The sequence below is a fragment of the Culex quinquefasciatus genome, chromosome 2 (genome assembly GCF_015732765.1).
Source record: "Culex quinquefasciatus strain JHB chromosome 2, VPISU_Cqui_1.0_pri_paternal, whole genome shotgun sequence".
Classification (NCBI taxonomy): Eukaryota; Metazoa; Arthropoda; class Insecta; order Diptera; family Culicidae; genus Culex; species Culex quinquefasciatus.
In genome coordinates, this window is record NC_051862.1 from 119,665,253 (window position 1) to 119,690,174 (window position 24,922).

General features: G+C 38.4%; 1 protein-coding gene across 8 annotated transcripts in view; it reads left to right on the forward strand.

Annotated features, from left to right (window-relative positions):
- LOC6032489 (semaphorin-1A) overlaps nucleotides 1-22,725 on the forward strand; it is a 90,112-nt gene extending 67,387 nt beyond the window's left edge. Inside the window, exons 11-19 of one of the 8 annotated variants that reach the window (XM_038250113.1) lie at nucleotides 4,679-4,790; nucleotides 9,351-9,538; nucleotides 10,586-10,892; nucleotides 10,954-11,155; nucleotides 11,230-11,304; nucleotides 11,751-11,804; nucleotides 18,658-18,720; nucleotides 22,255-22,324; nucleotides 22,429-22,493. In XM_038250113.1, coding sequence (XP_038106041.1) covers nucleotides 4,679-4,790; nucleotides 9,351-9,538; nucleotides 10,586-10,892; nucleotides 10,954-11,155; nucleotides 11,230-11,304; nucleotides 11,751-11,804; nucleotides 18,658-18,669 — 950 coding nt within the window. In that variant the 3' untranslated portion in view covers nucleotides 18,670-18,720; nucleotides 22,255-22,324; nucleotides 22,429-22,493. Of the gene's footprint in view, nucleotides 1-4,678; nucleotides 4,791-9,350; nucleotides 9,539-10,585; nucleotides 10,893-10,953; nucleotides 11,156-11,229; nucleotides 11,305-11,750; nucleotides 11,805-18,657; nucleotides 18,721-22,241; nucleotides 22,325-22,428; nucleotides 22,494-22,595 lie in introns of those variants that run through there. The other 7 variants (XM_038250116.1, XM_038250114.1, XM_038250115.1 and 4 more) reach the window with 7 other exon arrangements.
- Nucleotides 22,726-24,922: the final 2,197 nt, after the last annotated feature.

A 24,922-nucleotide genomic window follows, 5' to 3' on the forward strand; every position in this document is an offset into this window, starting at 1 on the left:
ACAACGAGGCCGAACCCGCAGAACAACTGAACCGTAAATGCCCTCTCGTCGTCGAGTCCGGCTGCCGTGGGCAGCTGCCAGGAAGAGGCCTTTTCTGCGCTCAATACGCGCCAATTCCCAGCGCTCCCAAATAGGACAATCCGAGGAAAAGTTGGGACGGAAGCACTCCAAACTGACCACCCCTATTTCTCCCTTTTTTGGGATGTTGCAGCAGATTCAGCTTCACCGGCAGTAGCCAGGCCAGACAGACAAATTGGGAAATGCAAATGAATTCGTTCGCTCCTGTTTTGGGGGGCGATGCTGAATGATGCTTTTTTATTGCTTAGTCCTGTGAACGACAGACAGGTGAAGTGGTGCTGGGGTTTTTTTTTTTTGCGGGGTTTTCCTTCCCCGAAGGTAATACAATTTGAAACTATAGAAATTTAGAATTGCGTTTCGATTGTAAGCAAGTTGGTAGCAATCGCTTCAGGTTGGAAATACATGAAAGCACAAATGGTTTGTGAGCTTCCTGGGAAATGTTTTGTGCATTGGTATTTCCAAGAATTTTCTAATTGCTTTCAGTGTCAACGTGTCTACTTGCAAAATTGTGCCAATCATAATGTTTAATTGAAATCCAGCTTTCCTAGTTCATCAGTAAATTTTCCATTTTTCACGGAAACAGTACTGTAGATTCGACAAGCAATGATTGTTGAAAATTTCATCGACTTTCCCACGAAATTGTTCGCTCCAATTAGCCATCCTAACCATCCACCCTCAACCCCAACCAATGCAATGCCATAAGAACCCAGGAACATCTCCTCGTGTTACACAAACTCATCAGCAGCAACCAGCAAAAATGCTCACCACACAAGCTAGCACAACCAACCAGAAGGGACCAATCACAGAATGCTGGCACTGGCTGGCTGGAACAAACAGCACGCGAAGCACCAACTTCTTGCCAAAGTGCATCGAAATAAAAACTTTATTTTCGCTTCTTCACTTATCACTTTTGCGCTGTTCTTTTTGCCATTTATATTGCACTTTCTTCTCTGTCGCTATGTCGATCCATCTCCCCAGATGTGTTGTCAGCCGCACTCGCAGCTTCATGCAGTGTGTCGACGTTGTACTATCTTGTCACATCAGCGTGAACTTTTTGGCTTCCTCACTGAGGAGACAGCTATACAATCGTTCGAAAAAATAGCTTTTTAATTTGACCTCCCTAGACCAATCTTCATTTATACTTACCGGCTCAGAATAAAATTCTGAGCAAATGTCTGTAAACTTGATTTACTCGGCTTAACAAATTTGGTCCGAATGTGGTCTACTCGGTCCAGTTTTGAGTCCCACAGCTTTGGTATTGAAAATTGTAAAATGTCATTAAGTTGTTTAAAAGTTATGATAAAATCATTTTTTAAACGACTACAAAAAGGGTGATTTCAACATTACCTCAAACTCCCTTTTTTCATAAAATTATTTTATCTTGTCGGCTAAATTTTATTTTTCTTGAAAAAAGTTTCAATTCTTATTATATGAGCATCCCCAATTCTGGCCGCCATTATGCGAACACATGCTGCGTTTGTTTGTCAACAAAACTGCAGCTGGATGATGAGACGATGTTAGGGGGACAGGTTTTGACATTTGTAATCTCGCATCTGACCCGCCGCCTATTTTGACGGGCGTTTCCAACCACCGAGTCCAGTAAGGAACTGACCGTACAATATTGTATAAATGAGAGGAAGGTACCAACCACCTAAATAAGGATTAAATATCGTTTTTTCATCCATTTCACCTAAATTTTCAATAATACAAACTTGGTTTTATACCTTGAATATTCTAAGAAATATTTTTTTTAAACCATTTCTGACTCTACTTCAAAGTTAAAAGAGATTGGTACAAGTGGTTTTGCGGCAATATTGATTATGTAAATTTGAGTTTTAAAAAAAAAACATTTTTTTGTGAAAATTTGAGTATCTTACATAAAAAAGAATCTGATAAGGATAAAATGCATATAAAATTTAGCATCGTTTAATATCCGTATTGAAAATTATGAAAATTTAAGTATTTTCATGAAATACGGTCTTTATGAAAATGTTAGTATTTTACATAAAAATACAAAACTCTAATATAGTGAAAATGCAATTTCGCATCGTTCGATGTCCATATTGAAAAATATGAAAATTTGAAATATTTCCTTAAAATGCTGTATTTTGTGAAAATTTTGAAAATTATTGACCATTTGGTATTTTACAAAAAAAAATCTAATAAAGTGAAAATGCATAAAAATATCGAATGTTCATGTTGAATTCTGAAAATTTTAATATTTGCATGAAATAAGGAATTTTGTGAAAATTTTAGTGTTTTCCTATATTGAAAATAATGAAATTAAAAAAAAACTCTAATTAATTGAAAATGCATACTCAATTTTGCATCGTTCGATGCTCAGATTACAAAATATAAAATTGAGTATTTCTCAAAAAAATCGTATTTTGTGAAATTTTTGAGTACTGAGCAGTTCTCTGCGAAATCCGTCTTTTTTTGATTTTAATTTTTGTATTTTTTAATCCGGCTGAAACTTTTTTGGTGCCTTCGGTATGCCCAAAGAAGCCATTTGCTCTACTACCGCTCTACTTATATTTTTTATCTACATTATCATCTTAGTGATCTTAGTGAATTTGAAATGAGTTATCGTTGATAAGGTTATTGCCGATAACGAAGACTAAAATCGACATCGAACATCGACAATTTTATTTTTAACATCCTTGGTCTTTTCGAAGATATTTTTTTTTCGAAAAAGTGCAAAAGGCAGCACCCCATATTAACATTGGGGTTTGTTTTAGTTGAAAGTACTGTAGATAACAGAATACAACAATCCAGCCTCGATTATTCGAAGTTTGATTATCTGAAGTTTTTATGGGACTTCGGATAATCGAATCACGACCAAAAAACAGTGTGACCATTCATTTCAGTGTTGGTATTCTCGCGCTCTCGCGAGATAAATTCCTCTCTCTCTCTCGAGTTCTCTCCGCGAGTCTCGAGCTGTCGAGAAAAACTCACCGATTACCCGTGCTCTCCTCCGCTCTCAAACGGGCTTTTTCGCGAGCCAGAATTGCCCGTTCGCGAGAAGTTGAAAGTTTTCTCTCTAGCTCGCGAGCGCGAAATTCTTTCCTTCTTCTCGCTCGAATTTTAACACTGATTTATTTCGAAAGTGTATATTTATAATAATTCAACATTATTTCTAGAGTTTTTTTAAGTTCCTATAAACATATGAAACACAAAAGTTCATAGAGCCTTTTCAAAGAAAAAACTCTACATTTTTAGAAATCACACAATCTTCTCGCAATGCGTCACATGCGATACAAAGGCATAACGGCGTCAATTTGGCGGTTGATGTTGGTCCATGACAAGCAAAAGAAAACCAAGAAAGAGGGATAAATCTTATCAACTTTTTTGCCGCGCTGCATTCTTCGTCCTGATGGTTTTGCGGAACATTCAAGACAAACATTTCTGCGGGGTTATTCTACGCCCCTTTCCCCCCAACGGAAGGGGGCTCGACCCTGCAAAAACAAAGAGCCTTTAACCTTCAAGGGCAGCCAGCTGACTCAGGACGCGATTCCCCACCATCCCCTAAACGCAACTGGACCAGACTGCTACTCGTGTGAAATGGACTTCTTTTTCTCTTTGTAGGGTGTTCCAGTTGTTCTTTTTTCCTCCAATACATCTTTTTCCCCGGAGAAAGTCTGCTTTTGCTGTCGTCCTTGTCGCAACTTTGGCCTCATGTGCCCCAGAAAGAAGGGCAGACAGAGTTTCCCTCTTTGCCGCAGAACTAACTTTTCGGAGCTTCGAGTAATTACAACTTGGTCAAACAAAACTCTAAATTATAATTTAATTGATGTTTGCCAAGAATGTGCAGCATTCCCTTAGAAAATACACTGAGTCACACACACACATACACTCACACAGTTTCAGTTAAATATAAGACAGTCAAGTTTTCCCCTACTTCTTGGCCCGAAAATGAGGAAATCATTAGCCGGTCGGAAGTTTCCGGAGAAAATTTGGCCCGGCCGGGATGGGTGAAATATTGGCGAACGAAAGTGTGCCTGCTGCAGTGCAAACTGGTGGTGGAACCGGTGCGGAACTTATTTGAAACTAATGAGCCAATTGAGGAAGGGGGAGAGGGACTTGCTGCAAATAGATATAAAGTTTGGGGAAAATTTCAGTCACAGGAAGATTTGAATGGGTGGAGAAATTTAAACAAAAATTTGAAGGATGAAACAAAATCGTAGAAATTAAATCCAAAAGTAAGTTTTGAAAATTTGAGTTTAAACAATAATAAAATAAATAAAAAATATTTACGACAAATTTATACTTGTATTTTTAAAAATCCAGTTGATTAAATGTTAGTAGACAACTTCTTTTTTTTTTATTTAATTTAAATCCCCCGAAAGGTACCAACCCGGATTGAATTCCACCGCGTCATCAGATTTCTCGACCACGTGAAAGGATTTGCAATTAAAATTCCTTACCATCAGTTACAGAGCGAAAGAATAAACGCATAATTTTCACATTGTTTTCTTGCATGCTTTTAATTATCACCTGCCTTCTTCTGCGCCGCCCGGGAACCATCGATCGAACGGGAAACAACAACGACGACGATGCCATCGACCACCTCACCTGGAAACCGCGACCACCCCCCCCACAGACACGCCAAAGGACGGAAGTTATGATGATGGAAAATTAATTATAGTCACCGATACAACCGTGATAGCGATTAAATTACACCGTTGCAGCAGCGAAAAGATAACAAGTTGCAGGTAATTAAACACTGTATAAAGAGGGGGGGGGGAGCGAAGGAGGGATGTTGGAAAGAAAATGGAAAAATCCAAAGTTCTGAAACGTTGCGTTCTACGAACTTTTCGTTAGCTTAGCAACGATGAACTGATTGCTTATGCTGCGGATTAAGTTTAATTCAATTTTTAAAACCGACGAAAAGTTCATCATCGGAACGTGATGCATATGAACCAGGGGAACATAAAGGATTGATTGCGAAATTGAAAAGGTTTAATTTTCCGATTTATATCGTGAAAATTATTCAAAATTATTTGACGGATCGTACTCTGCAGGTATGTTATCAGAACAGCAAATCTGATCAACTACCTGTACGTGCCGGCGTCCCTCAAGGAAGCATTTTGGGTCCAATTTTATACAATATTTTTACTTCTGACTTGCCTGATTTGCCCCAGGATGTCAGAAATCACTTTTGCTGATGACACAAGCATCTCCGCCAAAGGCAGAAGCCTTCGTGTCATCACAAGAAGATTACAAAAGCTTGGATATTTTCAATTCTTATTTGAAAGAATGGAAAATTACTCCAAATGCTGCAAAAACTCAACTTATTATTTTCCCTCACAAACCAAGGGCTGATTTTCTTAAACCAAAAGTCATCACATTATAAAGATGAATGAGGTAAATTTAAAGTGGGAGGATCAAGTGAAATATCTTGGACTTGGTTTTGACAAAAACCTTACTTACAAGGATCACATTGAAAGTATCCAGGTTAAATGTAACAAATATATTAAATGTTTGTATCCACTTATAAACAGGAATTCTAGACTTTGTCTCAAGAATAAACTGTTACAAGCTGTCAAGCTGTTGCTTAACCAGGAAGAAAAAACTTCAGAGGATTCAGAACAAAATTCTGAAAATGATTCTGAAACTTCCTCCCTGGTTCAGCACCAGTGAACTTCATCAATTAGCCAAAGTTGACACTTTGGATGTTATGTCCAATAAGATAATTGATGCATTTCGACAAAAATCATTGCAGTCTTCAGCTGCATTGATCCGCTCTTTATATAGTTTATAAGTTAGTTTTAAGGTATCCCTTTTCCCTTTTGTACATGTAGGACCTCCTACATTTGAAATCACTGAATAGCGAAAGCTACAATATTTCATGAATAAATGAAAGTTGCTAGTATTTAAAATTGAGGTGAAAAGTCATCGTTTGTGATTGGACACTCAATAATATTTTAACTGAATGAATGTACATGGAAAAGAAATTTGAATAAATATAAATTTAAAAAAAAAAATGAACCAGGGGAATCTTTAAAATTTAAGATATTTTTTGCTGGTAATTTGATTTCAATCGTTTAACTCATCTTTGATAGTTAAACTAAACGGACCTACTAATCAATTGAGCTATTATTTGAAATTTGAAACAAACTTTTTGTGGTAGCTATTTCCTTGTTAATAATCCAATTATTATTGAAGACTTCACAGCAAAAATCCGACGGTAAATTCGCATGCAAAAGCATGCACATCACCTTCATCAAAATAAACTCTTAATATTACACACTGCATGTACAATTTTTGCAAACACAAAAAAAAATGCAACCGACGGGATTCAAACCCACTACCAACAGTAAGGACTGGTGCCTTAGCCCACTCGGCCATCATACCGATGTAAAGCTGAAAGGATAAACGCATATATGGGCTTTACATTTCGGTCAAGTGTAAAATTACATAAAATTGCATCAAATAATCCAATATTTATTTTACACCCAGGCCTTTTACATGCAGCTGGATTACTACGTTTTTGGTTGTGTTTTTGCCCTACCTTGCTCAAAGAGCTGGGCACGCTAGTGCTCCTAACGTAAACATCCACTGACGTGAGCAAGATAGGCTCTTTGTTTATAAACTAACATCGGCATAACTTTTTTCACTGAGGAACAAAATGAAAAACGAAAAATCTCTCAACGTCATTTATATTTTATCAAAGCTTCGGTCTATATTCAGATCTTCATCAGGATTTTTTTTGCCAGGAACCATGGTATTTTGCGAACATTTACGGTCGTATTTAAAAACATAAATAAAAAAAATATTTCAATAGATTGATTATTCGCAAGGTTATTTGAGGTGAAGCCGTTGATAATTTTCGAAGAAAATTGATCATCACTATAAAATATTCTGTATTAAATTCAATTTAACGAATTTCAGCACCAAAAGGAATTAGCATGTTACGGTTGTTGGCTTCTTGAAGCCACTGAAGGAATTTTTGATCTAAATCAATTGTGCTTCAAAATTTATATAATTTTGTGGCACAGTTATTGACGTCCTAGTTGGCAATCATTGATTAATGACGATTTTCATAACTTTACAAGCAAAGGGATAATCGTTACCAAAAGGAATCAGCATGTGTAGGGCACTATTCTTAACAACTTGTAGAAGGAATTTTGTCAAAATATTGAAAGCGACGCAAAATTTATATCTTTGAACGAAAAATCATGGCAATGATGGAAGTCTTCACGTTAAGGAAAAAAATAATAAATTGGCAAGTTTTCATCCGACAACTTTTCAAACATGTTACCCGGGAAATTTGTAACCCCGGAAAATTGGACGCTCTAGTTCAAATCCCGTCTCGGACCAACACAACTGGTGATCTTTTCCCTTCTGGATTCGATTGCTTAGTAAAGGGAAGGTAGTGTATCGTCACAATCTGGACCTTATCAAGACACCTTAGGAAGACAACCTATGGAATGTTAACATTAACCTTAACATATTAACATTAAGTTGATTAATAAACTGTCACTGAATCCGCTTCGAAATGCCGGCCCCGATACTCTTCATGGGTGTTCCTCTCAGGATCAGATTTACTTGTTTTTTAGTGAAATTTTTAAGAGGGGGAGGCAAAACATGAAATAAAATTTGCAGGGATGTACAATATCAATATCAGTACTCAGCAACAACAATTGGGTCCTAAAATAAAGCTTAAATTTGATAAATTTCGTGATCAAAACGATGAAGCTTATTTTTCTGAGTACAATGACCCATTGCAAAATGTTGTCTTGTTAATTTATTTTTTTGCATTGCAATGAAAAAAGTTGTTTTCAATCGTGTTTTGTATCGTTGCATAAGGCTTTAGGACCCTATTATCTGAATACTCTTGAATACTCATGCCTGGAGCAACATTTGAAAAGGGCGCATAAAAAATTTGACAGCTAACACTATTTAGCAAATTCAGGGACAACAGGTAACTATTTAACAAAACCTGGATTATCAAAAGGAAGCTGGGAAGGCCAGTTACTGTGTTACGCTTCGAGTTTGGTGGAAACGTTACAGGTTGTCTCGGAATTAGCAAAATAGTTACAGCTGTCAAAATGCTTATCCGCCCTTTTCTCGTGTTGCTCTAGAACTGCTCTTTTTCCTATTGAGATTCTCAGCGCCGAACATAGCCGAACGAGTCGAACACGTTTTGAGTTTACACACTCGCGTTTGACAATCTCGTTTCTCTCTCATTTCCGCTTCCACGATCATCCTACCACAATAGAATTATCTAAGCCCGATCTCACGCACACTATCTTACCATTTGTTTTTTTTTTCTGGCGGGTACAAATTTTAACCTAAAAACCCTTCGTGTACGTACACGCAATACATGCGCACGTAGATAACTCTATAGCATTTAACACCAAAACCAATTTCGTTAGCGCATTTTAACGGGACGTCATGAGTGATCGGCTCAAAATTGCCGTCTATATAGCGTTTCCGAGAGAATGAGAGACTCAACGGTGAGAGCGCATAGTAGTGACGGTCGCTGTACTCTCTGATGTTTTGGTGCAGAGATCATTAAATGATAGTTTCTTCTATCACTCATTTGCAACACTGATAATTTGCAATGGCCTCAACAATTTAGTTAATATCATATCATCAATTATAATTTGGGCTCATGACATTTTGGGAAATAGAATTATTGAAGAAATAATTATCCAGGAATGTGTCAATTCGGGAAAAAACGAAAAGTCGGTAAATTGGTCATTGTGGTAAATAAAATTCGGGAGTATGGAATTTTCGGGAAAAGGATTCTCGGGGATGTAGCATTTTTGGGGAAATTATTTTTGGAGATACGGGAATTTTAAGATAAGGAATAAAACTAAAAATAAGAATGCTGTCAAGATCGAGGGGTTTACCCTATTTTTTAGAAATGTTAGAAATAATTTAAAATATTACAGAGTGAATACGCTAATTCGAATGGAACTGCATTCAAATAAGCGAATCTGATTGACAGCTGTCAAAAGTTTGAAACCACGTGTTTGGAAATTGTCGAACAATAGGGTTGAAACTTAAACATCACTTTGACAACTGGTGTTGACGGTTGAGTGCTTTTTAATTCGATAAGCGTTCGAATTAGCGAGCATTTCAAATTAGTGGACATTAAAATTAATTCTAATATAAGATTTAAAACTTCTAAGAAATAGTAACATTTAACGAATGACATCGTCCTCATTCATTTCCAAAACCTCATCCTGACCTTCGCACAAAAAGCCTTCCTCACTAATGTAATGTGTATTATTTCTCACACACCAACCGCCCTCTCCTTCCAGTGAGTGCGTCGCGCTGCAGGATCCGTACTGCGCCTGGGACAAGATTGCCGGCAAGTGCCGATCGCACGGGGCCCCGCGGTGGTCGGAGGAGAACTACTTCTACCAGAGTGTGGCCACCGGAGACCACGCCGCCTGCCCCTCGGGGAAGATGCCCAAGGACGCCAACGTGGAGAAGCAGGGCTATCGAGGTAAGTAACAGCTGGCAGTGCTTTAGTGTTCTGTTTCAATTATTGATCGAATCTTTGATAATGTCGGAAAATGGGGGGAAAACCCGGGAAAGTGGTGATTGGATTTTCTAATGGGTTCTCGTGTCGTCTCCAGTTACTGTCGGAAAGGTTTCAGAAACGGCGATGCCATTAAGAAATTGAGATGGATTATGATGGGAACCGGAAGGCGAAGACGATACACTCAATGTGTGCGAAATGTTATTGAATATGAATGATGTCTTTCCGGATGGAGAGTAATATGTGCCAATTTCAATGTGTACTCAACATTCACACACACACGCAAGACATACGATACAATAACGCAACTCGATTCCATGTTGATGATGTGCCTTGAGCCTTGTGCTACCGAGCAGCTACGCTCACTTGTTAATTTTTAATTATAAATAATGAACAGAAGGGTTTCGATGAATAAATCATGACGAAAATGTACCGACCTTCCGTCGCACGAAATATTCACTACACCGACTGGGGCAGGTTTAATCATTGATTGAAACTATTCTGCTGCGGTAGCGATATTCCTGGAATTGAAAACATGAAATTTTGCACCATTCAAGTAGTGGCTCTGTTGCGATACAACTTTAATTTCAATTACTCTTCCAATCTGCTCTGATGTGACAGTATGAACCTCCAAAAAAGAAGCCACTTATCCAGATGAAAATCAAAACTATGGGAGCGTTCTTTTATTACGTAACGCAGTAGGGGGGGAGGGGGGGTCGGAGGCCGTGTTACGCTCCATACAAATTTTTTAAAATTTGTATGGAAATTTTGTTACGAGGGGGGGGGAGCAAGTCTAAAAGTCCGATTTTTCGCGTTACGTAATAAAAGAACGCTCCCTATTTCGTTGCCTAGGGACCCCAGTGACTGATTGCTTAAAAGTTGTCACACCATGCGTCTCCACTGAAATACACTGTACTTGAATCTTCTATGGAGACACAGGGTACTTTGTAACCTCTAATATGCGGCTTTGCGCAAATTCCAATAAATAATAAATCAATCCATTCCCCACAGGCGACATCGACTACGACCCGCAGCGTCCAAGCAAAGACCAACCGGGCAACGACATGATCAGCATCATGCAGGACAAGAACGGCTACGATGACAAGGGCGGCCCGCAGATCACGCCCGATCTGATCAACGCCCAGTACACGGTCGAAACGCTGGTGATGGCCGTCCTGGCGGGGGCCATCTTTGCCCTGCTGGTGGGCTTCATCACGGGGTACTTCTGTGGCCGGCGGTGCCACAAGGACGAGGACGACAATCTGCCGTACCCGGACACGGAGTACGAGTACTTTGAGCAGCGCCAGAACGTCAATCGGTGAGTGTTTGCGCGTTTCCTCCCCAGTGTTTTGTTTGGATTCAATTAAACCGTGCTACAGTAATTTGACTCTTTGCAGGATACAAACCGAGCCGAAGCTGCTGCCGCAGGTCGAGGAAGTGACCTACGCCGAACCGGTGCTGCTGCCGCAGCCGTCTAGTCAGAACAAGATGCAACACTCGCCAAAAAATACACTGCGGAAACCGATGGTCGGAGGCCATCATCACGCGGGAGGTGGCGTCAACTCGGAAACGCTATTCCAGGTAAGTTATAACCCCGCTCGGGCGATTACCATCCCAAATTGCTAACATCCAACTTCTCTCCGGCAATTTGCCAGTTCCAGCCCGATGGCTACAACGCTCGTGACAATTACCGAGGTCGCGACAACTTCGGCACCCTCCGATCCCACCAAGTAAGTACCACCCACCGCCTAGAATCTTCTCCCCACAACTCTACTTTCTCTCATTCTATTACCTTTTTCTCTCTATATACCTAACCTAACTCTTACTATGAAGCATTGACGCTCATTACCCACCACCCACAATAGAAAAAAAAAACCCACCACCTCAAACCAACACTAGCGCCACCCACAACCACCACCACCACCAAAAACACCCACTTAGCAGTCAACACTTACCCTTTTTCTGAACCCACCACGCTCATTAATTTTGCCCGCCCAGCCCAGCTACCCAGCCAGAAATAACAACAAACAATCAAACCAGACCGCAAAACAGAAAAACAAACATTCAAAACAATAACAAAAATCTCCAATCTCCCTCCGCCAGCAGTGCGCAGCAGTGCAAACTAAAAAAAAAACTCACCACTTTTCTCCCGCTTTCTCGCTGTCATTTTTCACAGGGTGATAATTATCGTCGCGGTGACGGATTCTCAACAACAAGAAGTGTGAAAAAAGTAGGTCACAGAAGAATGCCTTTGCAAAAGAGTTTTACTTTTTCGAACAACAACAAACAAAACACAAAACCAAACCGTCGCGATTCTCTTCCCCACCAACTCTCACACACACACACATCATCATTCGTGAAAATTTCATCGCCGCCATCTTGCGGAACACAAGAGCTGTCTCGTTGTCGCAAAACTCCCGCCCAAATCACAGCAACCGTTGATAAAATTTTGTCATCTCATTCTCCAGCTCAGTTTGCACTGTTTTTGCTTCCGTCTCACCTGTTACGATCACAATCATCACATTCACTGCATGTTTCGTTTTTTCATCATTTCGCTCAAATTGACAAAATTTTACTCTCATTTTTGATTGAATTTTATAAATTTTCTCTTTTTCTTGCACCAACAAAATTATAAATGTACACAATGGAAGTATTGCTTGATGATCTTCGTTTAGTCTGCATTTTTTTTAGTTTAAAGCTTGTTATGGTTTTTTCCACCATACTTTAATGGGGCCTTCTTTCAGGGATATCAACAAACTAAGTGTTATCTTTCCACTGTCCAAACGTATGTTTGGCTTTGATTTAAAAAAAAATGCACAAAACAAAAATTTAAAAAAAATCAACAAAACACTAAATAAACTGATGGGAAAACGTCTGGCATCATCTCAATTCCTAATGACAAACTTGATAAACCGATTGTCAACTGTTCAGAATACACTGTGAACGTTTAAAAACTAAAAAAATGCAACTGAATTTCAAATTTCAAGCCTGATTTTGGAAATATCTAAACAAAAAGTATCGCAATTTGCTTTAAAAAAGATAAAATTATAATAAATAATGATAATATTGTACGATCAGTACCTTGCTGGACTCGGTCGTTGGAAACGACCGTCGGCTCAACGACCGACGAAATAGGCGGCGGGCCAGATGCGGGCATAAAAATGTCAAAACCTGCAGCTTTGTTGACAAACAAACAGAGCACGTTGTCGCGTGATGGCGGCATCGAGCCAAAATTGAGGGTGATCATGTGGTTAAAAATGACACTTTTTTCAAGAAAAATAATATTTTTCCAGCTGAATAAAAAATGTGCGAGCGTGTTCAAACAATTATTCCAGATGTCGGAGAAGTGATTAAAAATCAAAATATTAATCCGTATTTTTTCTATAACTTGAACTTTTTCACTTTAATTGAGAACCCCTAGTTCTATCAACGACCGTTTTCAATGACCGTGAGAACATGCCAGAAAATCCAGCTACTAACTAAATCCATTTAAAATCCACTAAAATAGCAATGAATTCTTAGAAATATATTTTTTCTTAAACTTTTACGCCTTTCAACGATCTGTGGGCCCAAAAATTAAAAAAAAAATAGTTAAAAAATTAAAAAGTATTTTTTTTTATTTGAAAATGCATAAACAAGCGTTAATAAATTCTATTCTGAATAGTGAACAATCGATTTCACATTTTAGACAATATTTTTCTTTCTCCCTTGAGATTTTGAAGCAATTGAAAAATCAATTAAAAACTTTTTATTATTTTAACAAAATTTGGATTTAGGAAAAGACGTTAATGTTTTGGATAAAATATATAGATCGGAAAAAACCTGAAAGTTCAGGAACCATATTTTCATAAATTAATTGTTTTTTTTTTTCGTAATTTCAAAAAATTAGCTTGAAAAAAATTTATTTCAGAAAAATCGTCACCTTGATTTTCCGAGCTGATTTCCAAGAAAGGGGCAATTTTTTTAATGATCAAACAAAATAACCTTTAAAACAATTTATAATGCCTATCGTTGAATCATCTATCAATTAAAAAATGGTATCCCTTTTGTAAATGTAAGAACTCCTACATTTGCTACTGATACACAAAAATATATTTAACTGACTAAATGAACATGGATAAGAAAATCTGCATAAATAAAAATTCAAAAATCAATTCTTTAACAATTTCTGAGCCTTTCGCAAAAATATTTAAATAATTTTATAAACAAGCCTTGGTTTCTAAAATGAAAAAAAATGTCTAAATTAATTAAATAAGCAAATTTCACCATTGTGTACCCAAAAAAACCAATCGTTGCCAATGCCAATTGAAACTCTTTTATGTTTGTATATTTAACTCTTTATCAGTTCCAACCCACAGTTTTGTCTTAATCCTCGTTTAAATACGCAGCGAAAAAACTCAATCCTTGTCAATAAATTAACCCCTGGGGGATTCGAGTAGATTAACCAACCAACCAACCGACCAATCCTCACAAACCAATCGTAATTCACAATCGTTTTAACACCCACTCACACACACCCACACACACACAACTCCCAACCCCAAACAAACGTTAATCCGTTATGTTATCACGTTTTCCGCAACCATTCATTCGCCCGGAAAATTGACCTCCAAACGTACATCATTGCTTCCCGAACTTCTACCCGTTTGTGTCTCATTTCGCGTGTGTATGTTTTCATTTTCACTGACAGCTCTCAGCAAATGAACCAGAATTCAAATAAAAAAAAGTTCGTGCAACCCCAAAAAGTTAAATAACGTTCCACTCACACCTTCAAGTACACACACTCACACAGCAGGAAAAAAAAACAAACATTTCATTTGTCACCTTTGGTTTTTCCGCTTGCAAGTTCGTTCTCATCATTCGCCATCATTCGTTTTGTTGTTGTTGTGGTTACGTTCCGCTTGTTGTACATATGTTTGTTTTGAAACCGGAACAAAAAATATATACTCATGAAATCGAATTTAAATCTGACCGTTTGCATTAGCGTCAATAATCAAAAATGAAAAATATAGGTTTCAACGCCCGACAGGAGAGGAGAGAGCGAGAAATGCGACCACTAACCAAAACCATTCCCCCTACTTCTTTTCCCCCATCATTGTCTAAATGTAGTTTCTGTTTCCCGTTTCCGCTTTCGAAAATGTAATTCACCGCATATTCCTAGTTGCTGCCAATTCGTTCAGACTGACTTATCTAGTTCGCTCATTTGCGCTACCATGCTTGGCTCACGTGTTTTTTTTTTTTTTAACTCATGGTGGAATCATTCGTGCTTGCAGTCGTCATCCCTTCATTTTGCAAATAAACTTCATTCCATGGTAATAATTAAAAGTGATGTTGTGAATGTTGAATTTTAGAGTTTTTTTTTTTTTTGAAAAGGTCCAATAAACCACATTTTGAGTTTTTGCTTTTTGAGTTTTTGCGGTTTGAAAAACACCCAAAAAGCAAAAACTGGAAATTTGGTTTATTGGACCTTTTCAAAACAAAACTCCAGAATTGTATTTATTATTTGTTGAACATTTTTTTTAACATTCGTAATAATCTTACAAATTTCATATTCAAGCATTCGTTGTAGATTTACTGACAAATCAATATCAGAAGAGTTCAACGCCAAAATGACCCTTTCTTTTCCATATACAGCGATTATACTACAATCCAGCAGGATCCAAATCCAAAATGTTTCAATTTGGCTCAAATTTGGCCTGGGAGAACATTTGTCAAAATAATATGACCACATAAAAAAAATCAAAAATGGCGCATATCTATTCAAAGAATTTCTGAATAATATAATTTTTTGCCTTATCGGATACATTGAGCATTAACCACCGTGCTTCTCCATAAAAATATATTCCCAGTGAATACATTTCGATGGAGACGCGTGGTGCTTCAAGTTCGATCAATGAGCCTAAATCCGATACACTCAACCCCGGTGGTTGGTCATTTTATCGTTTGACACACAAAATCAAACTACTTCGGAAGAAACCGGCCAAGAAAAATTTCAAATGGGCAGCAGCGGTAGCGAAAGCACACCAGAGAGGGTGAAGAAAAGCCCCAAGAAAACGTTCCCTCTCTTTTGTTCTGCCGTTCGTAAAGCTATTTTTTGTCCCCCTTTCTTTTGAAGAGCATACCGGCCCTTACCCGTGACTCACACATAATATCAAACAAAACGTTTAAATGTAAGTGTGAGCTTTGTGTAAAGTGGGTGTCAAACTAAAAAGTGACCCCGTCCGTTTGACAACAGTTGGTGTCAAACCATCGGGTTTTCAGTGTAGTGGTATCAACAACTTTGGGATATGTTACGTAAAATATCCTGAAATATTAAAAGAAAAATTGTTCAGCTATAATCTCTTTGGCTCCGCTCCTGAGCCTTCCAAATCAGCTTGTAAAGTTTAGTTCCGACCTTTTATGGGTATTAAGTTATGTTTTAAGAACTTCTTAGTCATCTGTTTTGCAATGCGGCAAGCTAAGTTTGGTGGAGCCGTTCAGGAACTCCCAAGCAATACGAGGCAAATCTGAGCTTTTTGTTTTGGACTCTGGTGGTTTGACGTGGAATCGGTGTTTAATTGCTTTTTTCCTACAAAAAAATATCATCGTTGTCTGTTTTCTAATCACACTTTGCAAAAGATTGCAAAATTGCAGATCAACTGAAAATAGAGGTGACAATTATGTTTAAATACATATTGAAAATTTACATTTAATCAGGACAGAAATATGTGACTTTTGTTACCATTTTATGAAAGGTAAAGGAATTCTTGACTCGGTTTAGGGTTTTTCTTAACGGTTTATATTTTGCGTCTTGCTCGCTTGAGTGTTCGACACTGAATGAACTAGAAGCTGGCCTGTCGATCGCACCTCAGCTTTCTCAAAGGTTGCTTCGTTACAAAAGGATATTTGTTTTTAAAAGTTCTTTGAATATTTAATTTACCTTTTTGCAATTTCGTCGTGAAACTACTTACTTTTCCTGTCATTCTTGAACGACAAAATAGCCTACTTTTCTGTACCAAAAATAACAGAATCGAATAGCAACACTTTTCGAAATAAATGCTGAAAAGTTCTACTTTTCAGCACTCAAATGGGTGCTGAAAAGTTGAACTTTTCAGCACTTGTTTCGAAAAGTAACACTTTTCAACATTTTTTTGATTTAAACGATTTATTGACAAAATACATGAAAATTTGACATAAAATTTCACTCAGTGTGTGTTTTTTGGAATTGCAAAAAATGTTGTATAGAACTCGTTGCAAAACTTGATTTTTTCAGCACTCTTCGTATTTATCCAACTCGGTGAACCTCGTTGGATAAATGTACGACTCGTGCTGAAAAAATCCGCTAATATAAGGCTGGTACAAATATTTTTAAAAGTTTTTGTCACGAACGTATGTCCAACTTCACGGATGCCCAGCCCAAGCCTCTCAAAAAATTGGAACGGTAAATTCAACCCGCTGGTTCTCGGGCATAACTCAACCAATCGGGACGATTCTTGTTTACAGTGATTTGTAAGATCGTCGCCGTCGTGCTAAATTGTCGTACCTACGTGAATTTTGGGCCAAATTGAGTTAAGAACGTCATTTTGTGCAGCTCACAATGCCTCACCTTTTGTCAGAACACGTTTGACGCACGTACAAGTTAGACTACCGTAAACATTTGTAATTATAACTCGGGACTCCAGCAACCAACTTAAACTAAACTTCCGGACAATGCACATAATGTTCATCCAAACAAAACGTCTGGAGTTTTTTTGAAAAGGTCCAATAGACCAAATTTTTAGTTTTTTTGGTTTTTGGGTGTTTTTTAATACCCCTGACTCAAGGCGGTTTCAAAAACACCCAAAAAGCAAATACTGAAAATTTGGTCTATTGGACCTTTTCAAAAAAAAACTCCAGACGTGTTTGTTATTGTTTACATTGCGTGCTTTCTTTTTTGTTTATTCAAGGTCAAACATTTAAACGCGTTTTTCTCGGAACATCGAAATGGCGGGTGAGACAAGATAGCACGATGACGTCGAGATAATCTAGATGATCCTAAAATTTTGCAGAACAGATCTGTAATTCCTGTGACCAAAAACATCGTTCCAACTTATCGACGCGCAAAGTTATCGCACGCGCGACACGTAGAAAAATCCGGTTTTTGTTTTTCAAAACATCATATTTCGAAATCTTGTTAATGAAACAAACTGCTTTAAGATATGTTATGTAAAATTTTCCGGGGAATCCGATAACAATTTTTTCGGACTTTTTTTCTTTGGTCCCGAGACCTCAGAAACCGCATTTTAATTTTCCTTATTTCAAATTTACATACCTTTTCAAATATAACGCTAGATTTGTGTAACTTCAAACAATTATTCTTTAAAACCCCAATCAAATACTTTTAATTAGCGTCCAAGACACCTAAATTCTGTAGCAATACGGGTCAAATAATTTTGGCCAAGGAACTCCCAAGAAACTTTTTTTTTTAATCATGCTGTTTTCGTGGGGAATAGCTGTTACACGGACGTCGTCCATGCTTTTTATATAATGTTCAGATTTTTCTAACAAACATAATACACCATGCGTCCCCATACAAGTTTTGCTTTGTTATCAGCTCTATTGAGACACATGGAGATTGGAGCTTTAAGTTAGTAAGGCCTTTTTTTAAACGTGACGAGCCATTTTTTTGCAAAAACGTATGTTCATCCCAATTTGATACTGATAGGAAATTCAAGATACTGAAAAGGCAGAGCTTTCAATCAACCTTTAAAAAGTTTTCTGGACATTTTGGCGTTAACCCACTCTTCCTTCGAGCAACAATCACTCGGTGTGGTTCTCCCAACCGCTAATCCATTTACCTCATCCATAAATACCTTCATATCAAACCCCATTTGCCACCTCACCTCTGCCACTCCTGTTCTTCCGCATAACCACATCGGAAGGACACCCGGCACGGAGGCACAGACAGAGCCGCACCTTCTTCCTCAAGTCCTTCTCCACTAATCCACTAGTATGTAGATCATTCAGTCGCGTCGGAGGAGTTTCACCACAAAAAAATAGCTGTTGTACGCTGTACAGCCCAACTAATATCGCTTTCTTTCTTTCTTTTTTTTCTTTTTCAACAGGTGTATCTCTGAGACGGGAACGGGGCGGCTGAGACCAGCCAGGGACTAATTAATCAAAATATGGTAATTTGAACTTGTATAGTTTGGTGTTTGTGTGTTTATACTCTTTGTGAGCTCCAATACTTGATGTTTATCCAAGGGGGGTGGGTTGATGTTTGCTCGCGGGCGCGGTTCCATTGCACGCCAGCATTGTCCTGATGATCAATAGTTCTTCAAAATTGGTTAGGATCCAACAAGATTCGGAATTTGTTGTTACCTCCCCATTGATGTTTTCTTAAATGTAATGACTCTAGCAGTCTCCCTTGACAAACATCATTCCATTACCTGAGATCCATAACATTATGTAATAGTTCACCTAAACTTGGCTGGATTCAGGTGGAATCGGAACGATATCCTTATCTATATTTTCGTGTGTGGAGTCGCGGTCTGGACTTTGTTGTAGACGTTACAATTTTCTACAGAGCGGATATGTTAAATCGAATGGAACTGCATTCGAATTAGCGAATCCGAATTTGCTAATGGAATACCCGATTCGAGTGGTAGTTTGACAGTTCGCTCCATAAGGAATACATTGCTTACTACCAATCGCGTCGGGTACTCCATTGGAACAAAAGTACGAAACCACGTTCTCGGAAATCAACGAACAAAGGGGTCAAAATGTACACAATGTACAAGTTTGACAATTTAATTTTGACGTTTGAGTGCTTTTCAATTTGAATACGTTCGAGTTGGCGAGAATTCGAACTAGTTGATTTTGGGCCAAAAGTGAATGTACAGTATGTAAAAAAAGTATTTACACCCCTCGGGCACTATGCACATTTTGTGATGAAACATGTAAACAATTTAATGTTGACATAAACCTAGTACTACGTTTTGTTCAGAAACTCATGCCGAACATTTTGCTGCAAAAAGCTCATGAAAAGATGTTTTCTATAAAAAGTTATATAACAAATACTAATACAAAAATAAATAAGGTGCAAAAAAAGTTTGTACACCTTTCGAAAAATTAACATGAATAAAGTTATTTGTTGACAAATCACCATAAATCCAGTCTCCCAACTCCAAATAGGCATCCTTGACTGATTAAAAATATAATTTGGATTGAATATAAAGTTTACTAATTACTTAGTATAAAAGTTTACATAACTCTTGAAATTCTATATAAAACTTATCTAAACTTAATTTTGCAAACTTTAAATTTAACTAAATGTCAATATATTACCATAGAATTGATAAATAAACATTCTGGAGTGGGTATAACACCGTTCTGGGGTTCTTTGTATCGCTAGAATAGATTTTTCGTTGGAATTTCGTACCAACCCGGAATTACGTCGTCGGAAAATCCGCCGGCATCGAACCGGTCCACAATTCACAAGTTAACCTATGTGGCATCGGAAAGGGCATAAAATTTCCGATCTTTTGATACCCATACATCCAGGTTTTCTATAAAACCCACGTTTTTAAATACCTGGGCAAAAGTAAGTTTGATCCACGAGAACAAAAATTACGAAATTCCATACATTTTTGGCAGATTGCTCAAACGAAACCATAACAACGTTTTTGCCTAGGTGTTTAAAAACGTGGGTTTTATAAAAACCTAGATGTCTGGGTATCAAAAGATCGGAAATTTTATGTCCTTTAGATGCCACATAGGTTGACTTGTTAATTGTGGACCGGTTCGATGCCGGCGGATTTTCCGACGACGTAATTCCGGGTTGGTACGAAATTCCAACGAAAATCTATTCTAGCGATACAAAGACCCCAGAACGGTGTTATACCCACTCCAGAATGTTTATTTATCAATTCTATGGTAATATATTGACATTTAGTTAAATTTAAAGTTTGCAAAATTAAGTTTAGATAAGTTTTATATAGAATTTCAAGAGTTATGTAAACTTTTATACTAAGTAGTTAGTAAACTTTATATTCAATCCAAATTATTTTTTTAATCAGTCAAGGATGCCTATTTGGAGTTGGGAGACTGGATTTATGGTGATTTGTCAACAAATAACATTATTTATGTAAATTTTTCGAAAGGTGTACAAACTTTTTTTGCACTTTATTTATTTTTGTATTAGTATTTGTTATATAACTTTTTATAGAAAACATCTTTTCATGAGCTTTTTGCAGCAAAATGTTCAGCATGAGTTTCTGAACAGAACTTAGTACTAGGTTTATGTCAACATTAAATTGTTTACATGTTTCATCACAAAATGTGCATAGTGCCCGAGGGGTGTAAATACTTTTTTTACATACTGTATGATGAATGTGTGGAAGTGGATTAATATTATATTCACCTTTCAGATGCATTTGGTTGCAACTGGAACGTAAACCAACGAATTCCAGGTTATGGCCTATCTACAACCACTTAGCTTAGAATAGTTAAGTAAAGTAAAACTTGGAAAAGGTACACAACTTACGGCCGTCATCCACAATCAACTTAGAAAATTTGCTGGGCTGATATACGTTGCTATGCAGTTGTTTGTTTACCTTTGATATGGAAACGTCAACTTACCGTAGATTTTGAAATTTTCCAAACCATACGTCAAGTTTCTAATTTTATTCCTTTTCATTGTAGAAGATCAGATTCATTTCCATTGATTCAAACTCCTAAGCTAAGTGAAATTTTCTAAGTTAAGTGATTGTAGATAGGCCATTAATCGTGTCTGGGTTTGACCACGGGATTGAAACTCGTCTGAAAAACCTGTATCATTTTCTCAATCAAAACGGTGGCGCCGCGTGGTGGTAGCTGCCCTGTTTATTACACTGTGAAATTATCCATGGCTAATCCAAGGAACCAAAAGGTGACAACAGAAATGTCCGCCCAAAAGGGGTGCTGCAAAAAAACTTTTTATTTTTAAAAAAATCCAATCAAATCAGCAACGAATTACAAGTTTGATAGTCAACTACACTTAAAAGTTGGTTTTGTTATTTGTTTTTGCAAAACCACATATTTTTTAACAAAAGTGCCAAAAATATTCGTAACTACCTTTTGCCTCTTGGTGGCGCTTTGTGTTAGTATGTGTGTGGTCGATATTTGCGGACGTGCACGCAGAACACAGAACAGTGAGAACTAGCGAAAATGCCTCACTTTCTTCTGAGACAAGTCGCCATATTGAAATTGCTTGAAGATTTATACCCGTGGTTTGACCTTGACCTTACACAAGAATATTGATCCTGATCCTTTCTGGATCTGGAACCCAATCGCATCCCGTAAGGATCCAAGCGAATCTCATTTGAAATTTAAGGCTAGTATGCAGATCGAAAGGAAAGGGGTCAAGAAACTGCTTTACGAACAGCAGAACAAAGGAGAGGGAGCGATTTCTTGAGGCTTTTCTTCACCCTCTCTGACTTGCTTGCGCTGCCGCTGCTGCCCATTTGATTTTTTTCTTGACCGATTCCTTCCGAAGTGCGTATACCGCTTTAAAAAGGAAAAAAATCCGTTTCGAGTTCAAATACCACCTGAATCCATCCCTGGGTGTCACACTGGGCTTCTGGGACGAATCTACCAGATCCGCCGGAAGTCGTCTTATTATCAATGCCCCCGACCAGCTTGTGATAAAGGAAGAATAATTAAAAAATAGCATTTTTATATAGGTCCTTAATACCACCACTCGTAACAGAAGTCTCGGCCGAATGAAAAGGCAGCCGCCCCGGCATGGCATAGGTAAGCCGAGATCCGCCCGATTGCGTCACTTCCGGATGTACTAATTGTTCTCCTTTGTTTGTTTTTCCCTCTCACTCTCTTTCTATCTCTCCTCCCACGCGCAGTAACACAACATCGTTCTGACAGTCCCCAGAATTCCAGTTCCGGATCTTCCCCAGTCATGTCCAACAGTAGTTCTAGTCCGGCGCCTCCCTCGAGCAGTCCTAGTCCACAAGAGAGCCCAAAAAACTGTAGCTATATTTATAGAGATTGATTATTATATAAACCCCAGCCACCACCACCGGAACCGCGCTCCCACGGCAGTAACGACGCAAGCACTAGCAAAAACAATAACACCATCACCAATGCGATCATCCAAGACGGCGGCGCCAGAGCCACCACAACAGAAGCAGTGATTTTACGGAACCGGAACAGCCAAATCAGCACCGGCAGCGGCAGCGGAGCCGAGGCCCACCGGAAGTTGAACCGCCTGTCGACGTCGTCGTCGCTCTCGATCATCACGCCCCCAACCACGCCGAAGCGCCCCGCCGGCGGATCCCGCGGCAAGATGGCGTTCAGCCTGTCGTTGGCGCACAACTTTAACCAGAAGCTGGCCAGCCTCAACGACAAGTGGAACGACTTTAGCTTCATTCTGAAGGGCAGCAACGCGGGCGCGACGGGTGGCCGGAACGATTCGTACCACTCGATCGAGTCGGCGGTCACGTGCACGGCGACGGACCTCGAGGCGGGCAACTTTAGCGGCGGCGGCGGTGGAGACGATCCGGGACAGGGTGGCTCCAGAGGGTTGTGGAACAGTAGCGGCAAACATCACCAACATCATCGGCATCACCAGAAACCGTACGAGCGGCGCCACAAGCAGCGGCGCTCCTCGCCACGGCGCAACAGTGCCAGTGGCGACCCGAAAGAGTTCGACATGCTGGTGCTGCGGGCCCCGGATGACAACGGCGAGGACAACGAGAGTTTCTAGAAAGAGATGCGAACAAAAAGAAAATGGCTTCCATATCGAGAGTGTTTTAGGGTGTTTGTTTACATATTCGCTTGTGCTCCGCCACCCACTTACCACTCTAGGGGTATGTCTGGGGGTATGGGCAACTGTGTACAGTAGAGGCGCTTTTGCTGTGTGCGCGCGGGCTTCGCATCATCTGTCATTCTTTTGAGTGATGGTCGTCAGAAGAAAACAAGCACAAACGCTAGGCTTACTTGCGAGTTATTACTACCGCGACAGTGCGGAATCGAGACAAAACACACACACATTTAACCAAACCACATTAGGGCGCGTCGCCATTAGAAGAGAAGGGCTTTTATTTCTGCTCGTTTTTCGCTACACTAAGTTAATGCATTCTCATTACGCATCCAAGCTGATATTAGAAACTCACTGATAAACAAACAAACAAACAAAAAAGGGTATAGGATCTAGAATCTGCAGTTATTTAAGTGACACGTGTACAGTATAGGCTAAGCAACAAACACTAACTACTAGCGAGGAAGAGACAACAAACAAAACTATCAAAAAAAATCGTAGCAGGCGCGGCATGTCCTGAATCGGAGAAGTATTACACACGCACGTGGTTCGTAGTAGGTCGTGACCACACCTCCTTTAATGCCAAATTCGCTGGAGATTGTCAACGGCGATAGCGCAGTTGGCCATGGTTCCGTCGTAATTACGTCCTTTTTCTTAGTAAGTGCGTGTGCGCGCGCGAGAGTGAAATGCAATAAGTTCGAGAATTCTTTTCGTTTTTAAGTAGGTGAAGAAAACAAGATCTGGAATTAGTTAAATTTTTATATCGTTACTTTTTAGTTGTTTTCTTTTGTTGTTATGCACTTTTCGGATATAAATTCATTAGCTTTGTATTGCATCTGCTATATTATACGTAAGTTTGTTTTAAGTAAGTGATTTTGAATACAACATGCATTTTTGAAAAGACTTTAGTTGTTTCGTGCTTTTGGACTCTTCCATGGTTTTATATTTCATTCTACAAGTAGTAAGTGAAAATGTATATTTTTACTAGTTTGATTTCGCAAAATTATATTTATTTCAAATAAAAAAAACAAGAATCAGAGAATGCAAACGCAGCACTTGTATTTGTTTAATGGATTTCATAAGAACCGAATTTTTTTCAAATTAAAAATTTATTGAGTTGCCAAATTATATTTTCTTTTTATTTATTTTCATATCACAATTCCTTCGTTGATTTCACTTTACTGTGTACTTTTGTTTTTTTAATTTTGTTTCATGCTTGACGACAACCGCTACGTAACGTATACAAAAAAGTCAATTCAAACATCCAATACTCTAGGATTGCGTGACGTAGATAGAGATGCCAGTAGGTTGAACTTTTTACCCCCGAAAATAAACTGCTTTCAAGCAATTCTTTGTGAAAACATGTTTTCTCATAAAAGATAGTGGACATTGTTTTGTTATTTTATTGCTGATTTGTGTTATGTGTATAGGCATATTAGTCTGAACTTCCCAGTTTATTCTTGAGATTAAATCCAAATTCAGCGATTTCTAACTTCATGACCATGTTTTATTACAAAAACAATATTCACAATTGTCTACTACCGCCATATTGGCTGACATCTTGAATTAGATCATCC